Below are 18,217 nucleotides of genomic sequence, written 5' to 3'. Positions count from 1 at the left end.
GTTGGAGATGAGAAAGAATTTCTTTCTGGAGAGGGTGATCAGGCATTGGAATGGGCTGCCCAGGGAAGTAGTGGATTCTCCGTGTCTGGAGATCTTTCCAAAGAGCCTGGATGTGGCACTGAGTGCCATGGGCTGGGAACTGCAGCGGGAGTGGATCAAGGGTTGGACTTGATGATCTCTGAGGTCCCTTCCAACCCAGCCAATTCTAGGATTCTATGATTATTTCCTTCAGAGTGAGTGGTTTAACTGGGCTGGTGAACTGGTATTGCTAAAACTATAAAGTTGAAGGTGGGAGCAGGCATCACCTTCACCTGATGTCCTTAATGTCCTGAATATCTTTAGTTTTTCCACTGGTTGGAACCCAGCTGTGGGTTTGGTATGTTCTTAGTTTGTCATTTTATTTTTGCAACGTTGTTAAAAACTCGAGGAGAACCTAAGGAATGGAGACAAGTTGCCTTTTACAGCTTTAAAAGAAAATATTTTGGGTTTTAGTATCACAGCAATAGATCCAGCAAGGGGGGATGAACAGTTACACCTGAAATAAAGAACTCGTGGTCAGTTCAAATTAATTTCCTGGAGTGGTAAAATAATAATAATAATAATAATAATAATAATAATAATAATAATAATAATAATAATAATAATAATAGGATTTGTAGTCGTCTGAGATGCAGCACTGCACATTTCTCAAAGCTGTCTGGTTTTACAAGAAAAAATGTCCCAGATCCACCAGGACCTCCCCAGGGGCTCAGTTGGTATCTGGCTCTGGCATCCCCAACACCTGCAGAGCAGCTTGGGGCTGAGCCAAAGTCACTCAAAAAAAATGAAAAGAAATAAAAATAAATAAAATAAAAATAAAATAATAAGATAATGTCATGAAATAATAAAAATGAAAAATAAAATAATTAAAAATCATAAAAATAATAACGTATTAGATAAAAATAATATAAAATTAATAAAATAAAACTAAAACTAAAAATAAAATAAAATTTTAAAAAGATTAAAAATAAATTCATAAAAATAGTAAAATAAAATGAAGTTAAATAAAAAGTAAAAAAGAAAATTAAAAATAAAAAAGAAAAATAAAAAGTTAAAGAATAAAATAAAAGAGTAAAATAAAATTTAAAAAAGATAAGAAAATAAAAAATAAAATAAAAGAGTAAAAATAAAATTTAAAAAAGATAAAAAATAAATTCATAAAAATAATAAAATAAAATGAAGTTAAATAAAAAGTAAAAATAAAATAAAAAAATAAAAATAAAAAATAAAAAATAAAAAATAAAAAATAAAACGAACATTTAAAAATAAAATAAAATAAAATAAAATAAAATAAAATAAAATAAAATAAAATAAAAAAAAAAATAAAATCCTCTTCCTGACAGGTCAGCTGCTGTTAAACCCATTCCCGAACAAAGCCTCCTCTCCGAACCTGCCCCCGGGCTATGAAGATGGCACCTGGGGCGCGGCCACCACCGCCTCTTCCCCTCCCGCCGGACCCGGGAGGCGGTACCGAGGCGGAACCGAGGCGGAACCGAGGCGGTACCGGGGCTGCGAGCAGGAGGCGGAAGCGCGGAAGGGAGCGGAGGAGCTGCCATGGTCCCGCTGGTTCTTCTCTTGCTCCTCGGCTCCCTCCCACCCGGGACGTGGGGTTCGGGGGAGCTGCGGGCTTTCGTGGTGCCCCACAGCCACATGGACGTCGGTTGGGTGTACACGGTGCAGGTGGGGGGCCCGGGAAGGGGTTCTGGGGGGGTTCGGGAAGGGTTGGGTCTCTCGGGGGGGGTTTGCAGCTTGTGGAGCTCACCGGAGTTGGGTCAGGTTGGGTGAGGAGGAGGCGGTGACCCAGGTTCTGCCTGCGGGAATTCCACTCGGGGGTATCTTCTCCAGCTCCTGTTACCTGTGTGCTGCAGGATGCTCCTGATGGATTTATTATTCTTATTTTAATTATTAATTTTTAAGCGAAAATCTTCAGCCTTTTCTTTGGTCTGCTTTGATTCTGTGCATCATTCTATACATCCCTGGGGGGTTGAACTAGATAACCTTTAAAGGTCCCTTCCAACTCAGATTATTCTATGATTCTCTGCTTACCAGATCCATAGAATCACACAAAGATTTTCTTCCTCTTTTTGTTTGTCTTGCTGCTAAGGCAAAACCCCAGGAAACATTTTTGTCTTGGCTCAGAGAGGTGGCCAGGGTGGCATCACTGGAGCATCATTACTTAGCAGCAAAGTTTAGAAAAATAAAGGAGATGCAGAGCAAAATAAATCAAGTGGTGCATTAATAGCTTTTATATGGGTTAGTTGAATTCCTGGGTTCTTCATTAATATAAATTTCTTTCCTTTACATGAAAGATGCTGTGGACACTTCAGTAGTGTAGTGATGCAGCATCAGATGTTTAGGAGTAAGAATAAAATGAGCTAATGGCTCACCCAAAAAAGCTGTGAATGTGTTTTGTTTCTCCTTCCTTGGGAAGAAAAATGAATTTCTCCTGCAGTAATTCCAACTCCTAATTCCTACTCAGAAAACTGCACCAGAGAACACCAAACTACTTTTTGGTTTGGGTCACTCAGTGGTTGAAGATCTCCAAGGAAAATGAAACATCATTATTTTTTTTTTTTTCAGTTTTGTTGTGGTTGAGAAGATGCAATTGCTTGAAGCCTTAATTCCTCTGCTGTTAAAATGTATAGGAAGGAAACTTGATTAAATTAAAACTGTGGGTTCCTATTTTACATATCAGGTTAATTTTTAGGTGGGGGAGAGATCTTTATGTCAGTGATTTTCAGATCATAGAATCCTAGAATTGGCTGGGTTGGAAGGGACCTCAGAGATCATCAAGTCCAACCCTTGATCCACTCCCGCTGCAGTTCCCAGCCCATGGCACTCAGTGCCACATCCAGGCTCTTTGGAAATATCTCCAGACACGGAGAATCCACTACTTCCCTGGGCAGCCCATTCCAATGCCTGATCACCCTCTCCAGAAAGAAATCCTTGCTCATCTCCAACCTAAACCTCCCCTGGCACAACTTGAGACCCTGCCCTCTTGTCTTGCTGAGAGTTGCCTGGGAAAAGAGCCCAACCCCCCCCTGGCTCCAACCTCCTTTCAGGGAGTTGGAGAGAGTGATGAGGTCTCCCCTGAGCCTCCTCTTCTCCAGCCTCAACACCCCCAGCTCCCTCAGCCCTTCCTCACAGCAATTCTGCTGGATCCCTTCACAGCCTCCTTGCTCTTCTCTGCACCTGCTCCAGCACCTCAATCTCCTTCCTGAGCTGAGGGGCCCAGAACTGGACACAGGACTCAAGCTGTGGCCTCCCCAGAGCTGAGCACAGGGGCAGAATCCCTTCCCTGGACCTGCTGGCCACGCTGTTCCTGAGCCAGCCCAGGATGCCATTGGCCTTCTTGGCCACCTGGGCACACTGCTGGCTCCTCTTCAGCTTCCTGGCAATCCAGACTCCCAGGTCCCTTTCTGCCACTCTGTGCCCAGCCTGGAGCTCCCCATGGGGTTGTTGTGGCCAAAGTGCAGGACCCGGCACTTGGCCGTGTTGAACCTCATCCCGCTGGGATCAGCCCAACTCTCCAGTCTGTCCAGGTCTCTCTGCAGGGCCCTCCTGCCTTCCAGATGTAGGTGTGTTGGTTGTGGTGTGTGTTCTGAAGCAGTAGTGTAAGTAGAGAAGTGTTGTGGTTGGTGTTCAGATATCTGTGTGTTAACATGCAGATTACTTTGTGGGAAGAAGCATCTTTGTTACAGCCATTGCAGGAAATTCTAGGATTTCTACTGCTGCCTTTAGACATTCTGTGTCACTTTTAAATTAAATAAGGGGTGGAAGACTGGATCATCAGAAGCTGTTCTGGGAAGGGTACTTGTACACTAAATACCTCTGTGTGCACAACTTTTAAATGATTTTAATGATGTTCCTTTGCTACCATGGGATGGGCTGTGACCATCTGATAGATGATTTGGTGGGTACAGCTGTCATGTTGGCATTCCAGTAAAATCCACAGGATTTCTGGAATACAGGTTGCCTTGAGAAGGACACAGGCAGGATGGATGCAGAGGTGCTGATGATTCTGCTCCAACGCTCAAGCTCCATTTGGGCTCTGCCAGTTTGGTTTTACTTTATCCTAAAACATCGAGCAGAACGGAGTTTTTTTTCATGCCTGAAACTGCCATGATCGTTTTATTTTGCTTTATATTTATCAGTGGATGAAACCAGCAAGGCACACCAGCAGGAACAATTCTGATAGTTCAGGCCATCAGAAACTCGAGGATGAAGTGTGCATGAGGGCTTTTAAAATATGTTGGTGCCTTGTCTCATGATTTATGTGTTGATTTAAGGTAAGCAATGAGGGACAGGGTGAGCTGTTCCCTCAGAGCTTCCTTTTCCCAGGCAGAGGATGTATTTTGGAGCAGAAGAGTCCTCTTGGTGGATGTAAGAACTTCATCCTTCTGAGTGTCCAAAGTGTGCAACAAGTGTGAGGTTTTGTTCTCTCCTCCAGCCCAATAAGTGTTGAGCACAGCCCCTAAAGGTAAAACAGAGTTTATTTTCTCCTATTTTTTTTTTTCTTTCAGGAAAGCATGAAGGCTTATGCAGCAAATGTCTACACCTCTGTTGTGGAAGAGCTGAGGAGAGGGAAGCAGCGCAGATTTATTGCTGTGGAGCAGGAATTCTTCCGGCTCTGGTGGGATGAGGTGGCCACAGCCAGGCAGAAGCAGCAGGTGAGTTGTGTCCCAGCCAGACTTCTCTGCTCCACACTCTTCCCAGAGGCCAAGGAAGGGCAAAACCCTTCACCCATTTCATTTTTACCCAGGTCTTGTGCAAGCTGTCTCTGAACCTGCTGCTCCCTATGGAAGGAGCTGAGCTCTAAAGGGAGCTGCCAGGGGTTAAATCCCCAGGTGGAGATGAGAGCAGTGGGAGGCAGCAACCTTTGCACTGAAGACTTTACATTTCTGCTTTTATCAGTGGATTTTCTTGCTTGGGGACATGCCAGATCCCAGCTCTCAGATGTGGGAAGTTCTGTCTCGGGTTGAAGCTTACAAAGTGCTGCCTATCAGGCTGGTTTCAAGGAGGAATTTTCTCTTCTTTCCTGTTTTTCCTGTTAAGTACTGCTCAAAAAAACCAAGGATCGTGCAGCAAAGAGGTGACAGGAGATTCAGCATCACGAGCTTGTTTCTTGGGTGTTCTGATTTACAAGCTGACATCCCTTTCAGTCTTTAGGGCTTTGATCTGGGACTGTTTGGTTTTTTTTCCTGCTAAAGTGACTGAAAAATTTTGTCATTTCTTCTTTCCTCTGGCATGAAACAAACATGTTGAAACCTAAGGGCAGGCAGATGGATGAGCAGCTTGGCATGGGTTGCATGGAAGTGCAAGATGCTTGAGTTTTGGATCCTAAAACCAGAGGATGTGCAGGTGCAGCTCCCATAGGCACACTCAGAACACCTTGCTCTGGTTTGTTATCAGAATCCAGCCCAAACCTGTACACTACATGCAGTTTATTTCAGTTATTTTAAGTGCTAGATGTTTAAGGTGTTATGTAGACTCCTCTTGTCTGTTTTTTTTTTTAATTTATTTCTTTTTTTAATCTACTCCTTCCCCAGATTTTGACTTTTCTGTGATGGTTCAGTAAATAGCAGTTTACAACCTGTGTGCAGCTGACCTTTGGATGAGAGGTTTTGCTGTGGATAGGCTCTGGTTCACTGGTTTTGTACAGGTTTTTTTTTTGCTTGCCCTTGTTTTTAATTAGAAAACTGTAAGTCTGGTGAAGGAATAAAGAAAAGAGCATAGGAACTGCTTTTTGCAGGGACAGAAGAGTCACTTTTTAGGGTAAATTGCTCCTGTTTCATGTAGGCTATGCTGCTGTAACCCCAATATAAGGTTTGTTTTTCTACAATCTATTCTTGCTGTTACGTGGAATCCAGAAGAATAAATGTGTGTGTTATTTGACCTCAGTAGTACAAATGATTCAGCCTTTAATTTCCTACCCTAATTACTGATAATTGTTGCTTTTATGCATTTTAGTCAGTTCTCTAGTTACTTAGAGTTGCTTCTTTGAACAGTAAAATGGTTACAACCAAATTAATTTTAAACCTGTTTGTCAAACCTTTAATCTCTAATAATATTTAAGAACTGTGATGCTTTCTGAGGAGTTGCAAATATTGGGGCCTGAAATTAGGTCACCCTGGTTGCTGTCCTGCTTTTTCCACTTGAACTTCAGCATTAATGATTTCCTGTAGTGCAGGCATCCTAGTTCTAGAATTTCCTATTTTATTTTTCTTAATTCAGTATTTTGCTCAGAATGCAGGTTTTAATTCTGGATTCTTTTGGGATGTTTATTTAGGATTAGGTTTAAAACCTAATTAGCATTAAAAACTGGTAAAAGGTATGGCCTGGGTGCTGAAGCTGAGCTTTCATTTCAGACAAGAGAATCTATAGGAGTGAAACGTGGAGGTTTTCAGCCAGGTAGGAACCTCTCAGTTCTCAGTGCATGTTATTTTCAGTGTTTTCTTGTGTGAACCATTTCTGTTGCCCTCCCTGGCTTGGTGTTAACTAAGGAAAAATAATGTGTAGGCACTTCTGCCTGGTTTGTTGGGCTGAGATAATAAAAGAGGAGTAGTAGTTGACACTGATATGTTCTGATATGTTCTACTACTATTAGCAGGCTACTCCTTGTAGTATTATAGTGTGCCTTTTTCCTTGGTTCCTCTTTGCTTTTACCCAGTTCTGGTCAGCAATAGTGCTTGTCAGTAGAAATAGTTGGGTTTTGGTTGTTTGGTTGGTTTTTTTGTTTTGGTTTTTGTTTTTTCTTAAGAGTGGATATTATTTAAATGACCTGAATTATTTTTCTTCTGTTTCCCAGTGGTTCCACAAACCTTATATTAAAACAAAACATTTCCATGGCCCAAAGTTTGGATGCTGCTTGGACATCCACCCAAATGGGAAATAAGAGCCAGAGATGCTTTTGATGTAGGTTAGAAGCAGTTCTGTGCTGACACCAGATATCAGCTATCTGCTCCCCCAGCATGCTAATCAGTCACCACAGTTGCCTGGAACTAATTTCTGAATGCTGAGCCCTGAAGCATTTTCCCAACATTGGGAAGGAGAGGAATGAGTATAATCAACATTGACAATCTGGCATCATATCTGAGCAGACACAGGGGCATCCACTGAAGGGTCCTGGGGAAATAAAACATCACAGCTCTGGATTTGGCATCCTACATGACAGATTTAGGGGAAAAAAAAATAAAAGAGAGGTGGAGAGTGAAATACATATTTATACCAGTTCTCTTTGTTGGAAGTTTGAGGTAGTGAAGTTCTGTGAACTGAACTAGAACTGTGAAGTTCTAGGTAGTGAAGTACTGATAATAAATAAAAACAAGTTTCCCTAAGGGGACACAAACTATTTCTCCCTGCATACAGCACATTTGCTTGAAGTTGTACTTGACAGCATACTTGTTTGTAGTGGCTGAAAAGCAATAAAATCATCAAATTAAAAGAAAACCACAAAATCTTGAACAGTTGAACCAGTTGTAATAAATCAGCAGTTTTTAAACTAGGACCAAGAGACCAGAAATGAAGGTAAGCAGTGGGATTATCAGGCAGGCAAACATGCTACCTATGAAATAACTATTTCTTAGTACAGAAATAACTACTTCTTAATAAAGAAAGAACTATTTCTTAGTAAAGCATCCTGCCTCATGTCATGGCTGTCTGAAGGAAGGCAGGAGGGATGTATTTGTGGCCAGAGCCACTCTGTGTCCTCCCTGGATCCCACAGATCTGAGTCTCCAGACTGTAAAACAAAACCCTGGGCCTGGCCTTTGCTGCTTGATGATTTTGCTTTCTCATCCAGCCACCCTCTGCCTTTCCTAAGCCAAGAGAGATGCAGCAGGAGGGAGATTTTGGGAGAAGCTCTAAGATCTCTGGTTTAATCCCCCAGCTCTGGTTGCCTGCAGGCAGGATGCTGAGCTGTGTATGGGATGAGTCTGGTGGTCTGGGTGATGTGCTGTGATCTGCAGTGAATTTTCAGCCTTTCTGGGCTGCAGTGATGCTTTTGTCTTTAATTTCATTATCCCAGGTCCATGAGTTACTTCAGGAAGGACAACTGGAATTTGTCATTGGAGGGCAAGTGATGCATGATGAAGCTGTGGCACTCATTGATGATCAAATTCTACAGCTGACAGGTATGCAAATTTGCACTTAACTTTTATTTTCCCTTCTTCTGACCTTGAGCAGCTCTGTTGGCTTTTCATTTCTCCACCCCTAGGCTGCTCTTATTCCCTTATTCTTTTAGACCTGACTGAAGCAACTTTTATTTTTACCTGTCTGTGAGTTATCTGTATAAAAACTTTTACTTAAAAAACCAAATCCTACCACTCAACAGTTCTGCAGAAAGCAAAAGGGTTACTGGAAGCTGGCTTGAAGTTTAATGGACCAGTGGCCTTGGGTGTGTATGTTTGAGAGTTTAATCTCTTGGGAAGAAAGTTAGGGTGAAATTTGTTGGTATGAAATGCCCTGGAAGAAAATGGAAGAAAACCATCTCCAGCTGATGGTTTCAAGAGTTTTGGGGTTACCTTCATCTGGTAAAATAAAAAAGAAAGAGGGTAAATCATGCCCCCCCAGTTCTACAGATGCCTGTTGATATATAATAAAGGAGGAGCCCTTCTTTTGGGGTGAGAGGGGAGGAATTAGCACCAGCTCTCTGCCATGGCCCCATTTCAGGGCTACACTGGGAGAAGCTCTCTATGTGGGAGGTTAAAACACTTTTAAAGGTTTTTTTTTTGGGCTTAGTACAGATTTCTCCAAAGAAAACAGTAATATTGACTGAAGTCTTTTGGTTAGATGGAAACACAGCTTTTTCTTTCAGTGGTGTTAGATTGTTTCCAATATAATATTTAATTCTGCTTATAAACTTTATTTTTAAAGAAAACCCAAGTTTGGTAACTTGTTCAGCAGGAACAAAAGCATTAAAATCTATTAAAATTCTCATTTATTTTTCTTGAATCTACTCAGTATGAGTATATCCAAACAGAACAGTGCATCCTTGCATTGTGTGTGAGGTTTTTCTGGAGATGACAAAGCCAGTGCTGACTTTTGGGCTCTGCATTTCATGTCTTCTCCTGTTTGTCCAGCCAGCTGTGTTTTGGGAAAGCTTGGCAAACTCTGCCTAAAATGTGCTTCAGTCAGGAGAGTTAATAAACACCTTAGTTATGAATATATTCACTAGAGAAGCTGTTTACCTTGGGAAAGATGAAGTGAAAAGAGAATGCCTTGCAACCTGCTATGCAGAAATTTGGAATCAAGTTAGTCCAGAATGGGGGAGATGTGGTTGTATTTTCAGATATTTCTGAGCACAGTTCCTCAGCTATGAAATTAAGGTAGATATCTATGTATAAATATATTAAAAATATATTGAAAATATATATAAAATCTATTTTTTTTATTATAATGAGGATCCCAGTTTGCTACACTGGAGTTGTGAGTAAAATTGCTTAGCTGGTTGGTTTACTCTCATTTAAATGATTTCCCAGAGTTTATTCTGTTGCCTGGCTGGTTTGGGGGATTCTTTTTTTTAAATACAGTACAAATTCATTGACATTGTAAATAACATCTTGTGTCAAGATTGCTGCTAACCTTTCTTTTTTTTTTTACAATTGAGGGTCATATTTATAGTAGTTTTGATCCTGGATGGCTTCCCTGTCCCTGTGGCTTTGATATGAGACTGAAACCTTCTGAGAATGAGTTGGTGTAAAAATAAACTAAAACCCAACTAAAACTTGGTGTTTTCATGACCTTAAGTTGGCCTGAAGCTCATCTGTCTCTAAGTGCATTTTCCCAGGGCTGCCTCTAATCATAATTCCTTTTTCTTACTCACCTTTTCTGATGTTAATAAGTTGTACTTGTCACAGCCAAATAAATATTGTCAGGGTGAAACTTTCTGCTTGTATTTCTGAAAATTTAATGCATTCATTAAATTCCTGACACTTCAAATGCTTTGGAAAACTGCAACAAAGAGCTAAATGTCAAGGGCTCATTTGGAATTCTGTTTACACACTGAATCCATAACAGGAATTGGTGGAAGGGTTCCTAACACAACCAAATTTTGCTTTGCAGAGGGCCATGGATTTTTGTATGAAACTTTTGGGATCAGGCCTCAGTTTTCTTGGCACGTTGACCCTTTTGGAGCTTCAGCTACCACCCCAACTCTTTTTGCTCTGGCTGGTTTCAATGCTCATCTGATTTCTCGGATCGACTACGATCTGAAGGCTGCCATGCAGAAAAACAAGGTAAAAAAACAAGTAAATCCTCAGCAATGGAACCCACTGCCAGCCTCTGCTTAGAGTAACCTAAACCCTGACTTTGGGATCAACATCCCCTTGATCAATGCAGAAAACATAGGTATTCTTAAGAAGTGACATGCTGATTGCATGTGGTAACAGTGAAATATATTGAAAGCTTAAAATGGGGTCAGTAATAGCTCCATAATTTCTGGTAAAGGATAAAATGTTGTCCAGCCTGAAAAAGATATAAAATGTAAGCAGCTGGGCAAGGCTGAAGTGGGCAGTGAAGGAGAAGTATTGAAACTGGAGGCATCTAGGCTGGGTTTCAGCTTCCCTTGAGAAAATCTTAGATAAGTTGGGTTTTGGGTTTTTTTTAATAGACTTTTTGTAAGTGTAATGTGTGTGGCTGTGGTTGTCATGCTTGGAACATGGATTTGTGCCTGGAAGAATGATATTGCTGGGTTGGTTGGGCTGGATGCTAAAAATTCTCCTGAACTTCATTTTAATTTCATGTTTTGCCTCCTCTCCCTGTGGCCCATACACAGGAAATGTTTTTTTTTAATGTCAGTCTTGGACCCTGACCTGTCATCAATTTTGCCCCCTAAATTGGGTGAAAATAAGAGGCTCTCCTTAGTACAAAGTGAGCATTAGGGGGTTTGTGGCTCTTGAGTGAAACTCAAGCATCCCTGAAGAAGACAGCAGAATTCCTGTTGGATTTGGTGAAGCCAGAACCACCTGATGGTTGCAGTGAATTGCAATACTTGCTAGCATCTTTATGACCTTTTGGCAATTTTTCCCCCACTTAATTTTACTTCAGGCACCTGACACAAAGCTGGAAAAATTCAGTTCCTGCTGCTGAAGCACAGATTCCCACTGCCTGCAGTGCAATCCAGGGTCTTTCCTCCCTTGGAGGAGTTGAACTGAAAGAAGTGAGGTGTGATGCCTGTGGAAAGCTGGGCTTTTAGATGGATTTTAGCAGCATTGGCAGGATGCTGTCTCCTCTCCTTCTCCATCAGTCTGAATGGGAAGAGGCAGCACAAAGCCTCCTCTATACCCTGCTTGGGGTACCATTAGGTGGCCTCAACTAAAACACCTAAATTACTGAAAATGGGAGAAGATGGGCACTCTGAAACCTGAAGGTTTTAATGATGGGTTTTCTGTGCTTGTGATGAAAGGTAATGGTTTCTTACCATTTTTCTTTATTTTTTTTTTTTTTTCAGAAGCTTCAGTTTGTATGGCAAGGCTCCCCTTCCTTAGCTGACAGCCAGGAGATCTTCACCCACGTGATGGATCAGTACAGCTACTGCACCCCACCACAAATACCTTTTTCAAACAGGTCTGGATATTCCCCAAATAGAAATATATTGTTGGAATTGATGCATTTGCTTTGACTCTTCTGTTTCAGCACCATTCTGCTGCTTTCTCCTGACCTGCAGCAGGTCAAGGAGGTGTCTGAATTCCTTGGATCTGGTTTAGGATTATTAAGCCCCCCCCCAGCTCCCCACCATCATATGTGAAGTTTGCTCAATACAATTGGATGCTCAGAAGTGATTCTCATTATTGACAGGCATTAAACGTGCTTCAAAATATTGACAGGCTTTAAAAATAAGGTTTTGGGCTTGGAGCCCATGTATGGTTTTTATCTACATAAATATCTTATGGCAGTCCTTATAAAAAAATATAGAATAAAAATAAATCAGTATGAACAGAAGATAACCAAACCAGGGCTCTTTTTCTGTTTTTCTGTGTGGAAAGTTAAGATTTAAAAACTCCAGGAAGCTCAGTTTGGGCTTGGCTACTGCTGATTGATTTTCTGCAGGAGATTTTTGGCATTCTATTTGGCTGAGATTGTCCTTATATCTGTGTATAAACTAAAGCCACTAAAATACTCCATTCACTTCGTGAAAAAAACCCAAGAGCTTTTGAAAACTTTTTATTTTGCTCCTTGGCTTATCTGGTCAAATACTCTCTGTACAAAGTCTGCTTGGGGGAACATCCTCATTGTTCCAAACCTTCTTGGTTTGTCCTGTGATTTCCTTGGAAAGTTAAAAAAAAAGCAGCAGGGACTTGGGAAGCTGCACAGTGCAAAAAGAAAACTGGACAAACTTCCCCCCTACCCCCAAATAAACACTCAAACCTAAATGCTAGAAATGACTATAAAATTATTTTAGTTTAGTTTAGTTTAGTTTAATTCTTTTTCCCTGCCTGCTTGAGTTTTATCCCAGCCCCTCCAGGTGTGTTTTCCCCAGCTGAATAAATCCCATTTACATCCCATTGCTTTCTCCTTTTGTTTAGGTCAGGATTTTATTGGGATGGAATTGCAGTTTTCCCAGATCCCCCCAGAGATGGAGTTTATCCAAACATGAGTCTTCCAGTTACCACAGCAAATCTCCAGCTCTATGCCCAAACCATGGTGGAAAACATTAAGGAGAGAGCAGCCTGGTTCCAAACCAGGGATGTTTTGTGGCCATGGGTAAGTGCAGCATCAGTTTTAAAGTACACCTTTACTTTGCTATGTTTTATTACAACATTTATTGCAAAAGATAGAGCCACATCTCAAAGTGTTTTTCTCATAAGTGGAACCCAAATGACTGATTAACTTTTTAAAAACTCAAGCTTGAGCACCCTGTGCTGGGTTAGGAACTGGCTGGAGGGCCGGGCCCAGAGAGTGGTGCTGAACGGGGCTGCATCAAAATGGCGGCCGGTCACTAGTGGTGTCCCCCAGGGATCAGTGTTGGGCCCGGTTCTGTTCAATATCTTTATTGATGATTTAGATGAGGGGATTGAGTCCATCATCAGCAAATTCTCAGATGACACTAAGCTGGGGGGAGTGTGGATCAGCTGGAAGGCAGGAGGGCTCTGCAGAGGGACCTGGACAGACTGGAGAGTTGGGCTGATCCCAACAGGATGAGGTTCAACACGGCCAAGTGCCGGGTCCTGCACTTTGGCCACAAGAACCCCATGGGGAGCTCCAGGCTGGGCACAGAGTGGCAGAAAGGGAGCTGGGAGTCTGGATTGCCAGGAAGCTGAACAGGAGCCAGCAGTGTGCCCAGGTGGCCAAGAAGGCCAATGGCATCCTGGGCTGGCTCAGGAAGAGCGTGGCCAGCAGGTCCAGGGAAGGGATTCTGCCCCTGTGCTCAGCCCTGGGGAGGCCACAGCTTGAGTCCTGTGTCCAGTTCTGGGCCCCTCAGGAAGTTCAGGCAGGAGCTTGAGGTGCTGGAGCAGGTCCAGAGAAGAGCAAGGAGGCTGTGAAGGGATCCAGCAGAATTGCTGTGAGGAAGGGCTGAGGGAGCTGGGGGTGTTGAGGCTGGAGAAGAGGAGGCTCAGGGGAGACCTCATCACTCTCTCCAACTCCCTGAAAGGAGGTTGGAGCCAGGGGGGGGTTGGGCTCTTTTCCCAGGCAACTCTCAGCAAGACAAGAGGGCAGGGTCTCAAGTTGTGCCAGGGGAGGTTTAGGTTGGACATTAGAAAGAATTTCTTTCTGGAGAGGGTGATCAGGCATTGGAATGGGCTGCCCAGGGAAGTAGTGGATTCTCCGTGTCTGGAGATATTTCCAAAGAGCCTGGATGTGGCACTGAGTGCCATGGGCTGGGAACTGCAGCGAGAGTGGATCAAGGGTTGGACTTGATGATCTCTGAGGTCCCTTCCAACCCAGCCAATTCTAGGATTCTATGATAAGTTCCTTGTAGAGTCTGCCAGCTGCCTACCAGGTCTTCTGCCCTATTTTAGATAGAAGGAAATGGGACAAAATTGTGAAAATACACATTGCAATATTACTTCCTTTTTTTCCCTCTCATTTTGCCCACTTAAATTAGAGTTCCTTACAACAAACCCACATTATCAGAAACGACAGCATTGCAGGACACTGCATTACATCTTAGGTAGACCAGGTCTTTTTTAATTGATAGGAGTTTTCTTACAGGGTAATTTTAGACAGTTTGGGTATTTTAGTTAGAAGTATATCCTGGTTTGGTCATCCAAAGCCTTTTTTCAGCAATTTGCTGTGGTGATTACATCCTACATGTAAATATAGCACTGCTGTGCTCTTGCTATTTTTAAGTCCTTACAAAAGAAGAGATTTCCCCAAACTGAAGCTGCAGCCTGGTTTTGAAAGCTAATGAGTGCTGCAGGTCCCATAACTACAACATTAAAGGATGTTAAGGTGGCTGTTTCACCACAATAAGAGAGAACAAACATTTTCTGACTGATGCAGCTTTGAGTCAATGATTTGGGTTTTTTTCCTGCATTTTTGGCATTGCTTATATTGATTTATTTGGGTTTTTTGTAGTGGATGAGGAGACAAGTAGGATATAATATTCTGTATGAGGAAGTTTGGGCCAGTACTAGTAAATTCCAGATATCTAGATCTGAGCCTGCAGTTTTGCAGGAATGTAAGAAAATTCCAGTCTCTGACTTCCTGATCTGTGTGCTTTAAACAAAGCCATAAAAGCTGGTTACTCATTCCTACATCTTTGTGAAGAAGTAGAGAGAAACAGATACCTCTGTAGCAAAGCTTAGCTGTTTTTTCATGATAAAAAATAGTTTGGAGTGCTTGGATTATTTTATTTCCCCTTCCATTAAAAGCTCAGGAAATACTTTCACATTTAAGACACTTTTGTGAGAAGTTACATGGAGAAATAAGTGTTGGTTCCTGAGCTGAAGGAAGAGACATTGGGCTGTGGGGAAGTAAAAAGTCTTAATCTGCCTTTTGGGGGCCACAGCCACCCCAGCACATCCCATTCAGAGCTGGAAAAAAACCCCAAAAACCTGGCTTCCTTAATATTTTTTTTTTTTGAGGAAGTCCATTTTGAGGTCTCTTTTGCACTCCCTGACTCAGGACTTGGTTTGATGCCTTTTAGTGGCTCCTTCCAGCTGGAAATTGTTTCCCAGTTCCTGCTTCCAGCCTGCAGAAGGTGTCTGGGTATCCCAGAAGAACTTTTCTGCCTGGGAAGTAGGATTTCCACTTTTCTGATGGAGTCCCTTGGCCATTTCTTCAAGCAGCTGCTAAGCTTTGAAGGCAAATTGGTTTTGTTTTTTTAATTTATTTTTTTATTATGCAAATGGGATGGGGTTTGATCTGTGCAGTGTTCTGTAGCTCTCTCCAGCACAGGGACATGGAGGGGAGGATGCACTGAGCTTGAAGGCTTCAGCTGGACCTTTTTATGTGAGGTTTCTTATAATATTATTGTGCTTCAGGTGGATGCCTGCACTGATACCTCTTCTGATAGAGAATCTGTGTGGTGTCCTGGCTGACTGACTCCCTTTTTCCTCTTCAGCCACTGTAGCTGAACAAAGGCATCATTACTTATGTCTGAGTTTGTATTATATTAGGTTTTTTTTTATGTTTCTACATGCAGATAGTCTGTATCAAGACACTTCCAGCAGAAAGCAGAATTAAAAAAAAAGTTTTAATATAAAGTGTATCAGCTCTGGTAACTCTGCTGATGCTCATCCCAAGCATTCCAGTGATGAGGCTCCATTTGTACTCCAGGGATCTCATCCAGGTTGTTTTGTTTCACATCATTTTGTCTCCTCAGCACTTCCTGAAGCTGCCACCATTCTCCCCACCAGAAAATAAGAATTTATTTTTGGCTAAGTGGGAGGAATGCTGTGTGAAAAGGAACCCAGGTTGTCATGCCAGGCTTTTAGGCTTGCATTTCCCAGGTGCTCTCATGGCACACCATGGGATGCCAGCACACTTCTCCCTGTCTGTAATGCTGGTTGGCTACCAGCTGGTCTGGGCCAGTAGCCCTGTCCATTCTTTACATGTTGTAGCAAATAACTCCTATATGGGCAGCCCAGAAATCCCACTTTGACCCAGTCTGGCATTCACAGGGATCCTCCTAAATGACCTGACCCAAAGTCACTTGACTCTTCTTGAATTTTCAGGGCTGTGACAAACAATTCTTCAATGCCTCTGTTCAGTTTTCCAACATGGATCTGCTGCTGGATTACATCAACAAGCACTCTGAGGAGCTTGGAGTCACTGCCCAGTATTCCACCCTTGGAGATTACTTCCAGGCTCTTTATAACAGGAATCTAACGTGGGAAATTAGGGGCTCTGAAGACTTCTTCCCATATTCATCAGGTAACTCAGTTCCCAGCTGCAGGGCTGTCTGGAGTATACATATTTAAAATCTTAATAAATGGATTTAATAAATCTCCTTACAACATTTATTCCCCAGGGAATAAATATCCATCCTCTACTGGGTAAGTTGATCCCAACTTAGTGGTACAGGAAAGATGGTAGGGCAGTGGTTGGGGTATTTTTTAAGGATAATTTGAAGCAGTGAGTGACCCTAAAATGAAGAGTAAAGAAATAGGCAAGCTCAGCAAGAAATCTCACTGAAGGTTTTTTTGGTTTTCAGACTTAAGATGACAATGAGGTGCAAAGGAAAGCTAAGCACAGGGTATATTCATGTGGGTGATGGCATCCCAAGTTTTCCAGTGAGCTGGAAAACAGTGCAGTCATCAGGTTCTGTTTCAGAGAAAGCAGTGATACACGTGTAGGGCTTATTCAGGAAGATTTTTGGTGGGTGGGTGAAGGAAAAAGAGGACTTTAAAGTATGTACCTGGTAATACTGTCATAGCAAAGGTGCTTCATAGAGGTGGAGCAGCACAACTGATAGCAGAACTCTCTCCTGCCATTAGAGCTGTAAATAAAGATATTTAATGAAGCTCAAAACAGGTGGAATAAGGACCCAAGGAACTGAAAGGAAGTGGGAAGATACCTAGAAACCAGTGGATGCATGGCCAGATAAAGCCATGTCCCATGGTTACCATTAAAGGAACTGGGCTAGGCAGAGATGGGAGAGATGGAAAAGTCTGGAGGAGAAGCCAGGAAGGTAACCAAGGCAATCTGAAAGCTCTTGGTGTGCTCACTCCTTGGGTAGTGCAGTGGAATTAGGGGGTGTCACAGTGAAAGAGTTGGTGCTGAGGGTTTGGTGTCCACACTGTAGCCTTTTTTCCTGTAGTTGTGTATAATCTGGGCATATGGACTGAATGCCCATTGATGCTTATTACATACCATTAGAAATCCACTTTGTGAGCTTCTTAATATATTTAAATATTTATTTTTATATATTTAATATATTTATACTTAAATATATATATTTATATTTTTGAATATTTACTTTTATATATTTTAATATTTCTATATTTGGGAGCCTTTTCTATAAAGCAAAGCCTGGTAGGTAAGGGTGACTTATAGATTCACTCCATCACATTTTTTTTTTTTTTTTGGCACTGTGGATGTTTATCTCAGACTATTCCAACCCAGATTCATCTTAAGCCTCCCATACTCTGTAGTGTGTTAGCTTTTAAATTAATCAAAATAACTGTTGCCTCCTGTGAATCATTACATGGGCTGCTCCCTTATTCACCTCCCCCTGAGCAGCAGGTCACATCTTGCTGATAAATCCACAGTTTTTAACTGCTAATAACCTTTTACACCTGGGCTCTTACCTGTCTCTTTTTGGCATAATTTAGACAGTAGTTGGTTGCCATTAACTTGCTTAATAGCAGCACCCTCAGTGTTCCAGGTGGGTGCCCACACACAGATAGAATTTCTTCCCCCAGTGCCTGGCAATTGCAGGATGGATTGGAGAGCACTTTCTCCCACATCCTATTTTGCTTTTTGATGATTAATCCCTTCTCTCAAGTCTTTTATTCCATTTTATTGTGAGTCACTTATTGGGCTCAGTGTCAGCTCTGACAAACACCTTGGAAACTCACATTTTAAGCTCCAGGTAACTGTGCTGGGTCCCATCTGGGACTCTTCTGCTGGTAACCTGGAAAACTGAAATGGGAGGCATTCTCTTTGAGCTTCCAGCATTTTTCAGGCCAAAAAAGAATTTTTCCTGGAGTTTTTATCTAAAAGATCTCATTTTCTAAAGGTTTGATCCCAGGCTGTGGTAGCAGCTTGTTACAGGTGCATATATGAAGCACTTC

General features: G+C 42.0%; 1 protein-coding gene across 1 annotated transcript in view; it reads left to right on the top strand.

Annotated features, from left to right (window-relative positions):
• The first annotated feature begins 1,568 nt into the window (after positions 1-1,568).
• MAN2B2 (mannosidase alpha class 2B member 2) overlaps positions 1,569-18,217 on the top strand; it is a 29,420-nt gene continuing 12,771 nt past the window's right edge. The window contains exons 1-7 of the mRNA XM_030450097.1: positions 1,569-1,719; positions 4,563-4,709; positions 8,065-8,170; positions 10,101-10,273; positions 11,488-11,603; positions 12,563-12,740; positions 16,157-16,355. Coding sequence (XP_030305957.1) covers positions 1,594-1,719; positions 4,563-4,709; positions 8,065-8,170; positions 10,101-10,273; positions 11,488-11,603; positions 12,563-12,740; positions 16,157-16,355 — 1,045 coding nt within the window. The 5' untranslated portion in view covers positions 1,569-1,593. The remainder of the gene's footprint in view (positions 1,720-4,562; positions 4,710-8,064; positions 8,171-10,100; positions 10,274-11,487; positions 11,604-12,562; positions 12,741-16,156; positions 16,356-18,217) is intronic.

Source organism: Calypte anna, chromosome 4A, assembly GCF_003957555.1.
Source record: "Calypte anna isolate BGI_N300 chromosome 4A, bCalAnn1_v1.p, whole genome shotgun sequence".
Lineage (NCBI taxonomy): Eukaryota > Metazoa > Chordata > Aves > Apodiformes > Trochilidae > Calypte > Calypte anna.
Note: the sequence above shows the minus strand (reverse complement) of the source record. Positions and strands in the feature narration are given on the sequence as shown.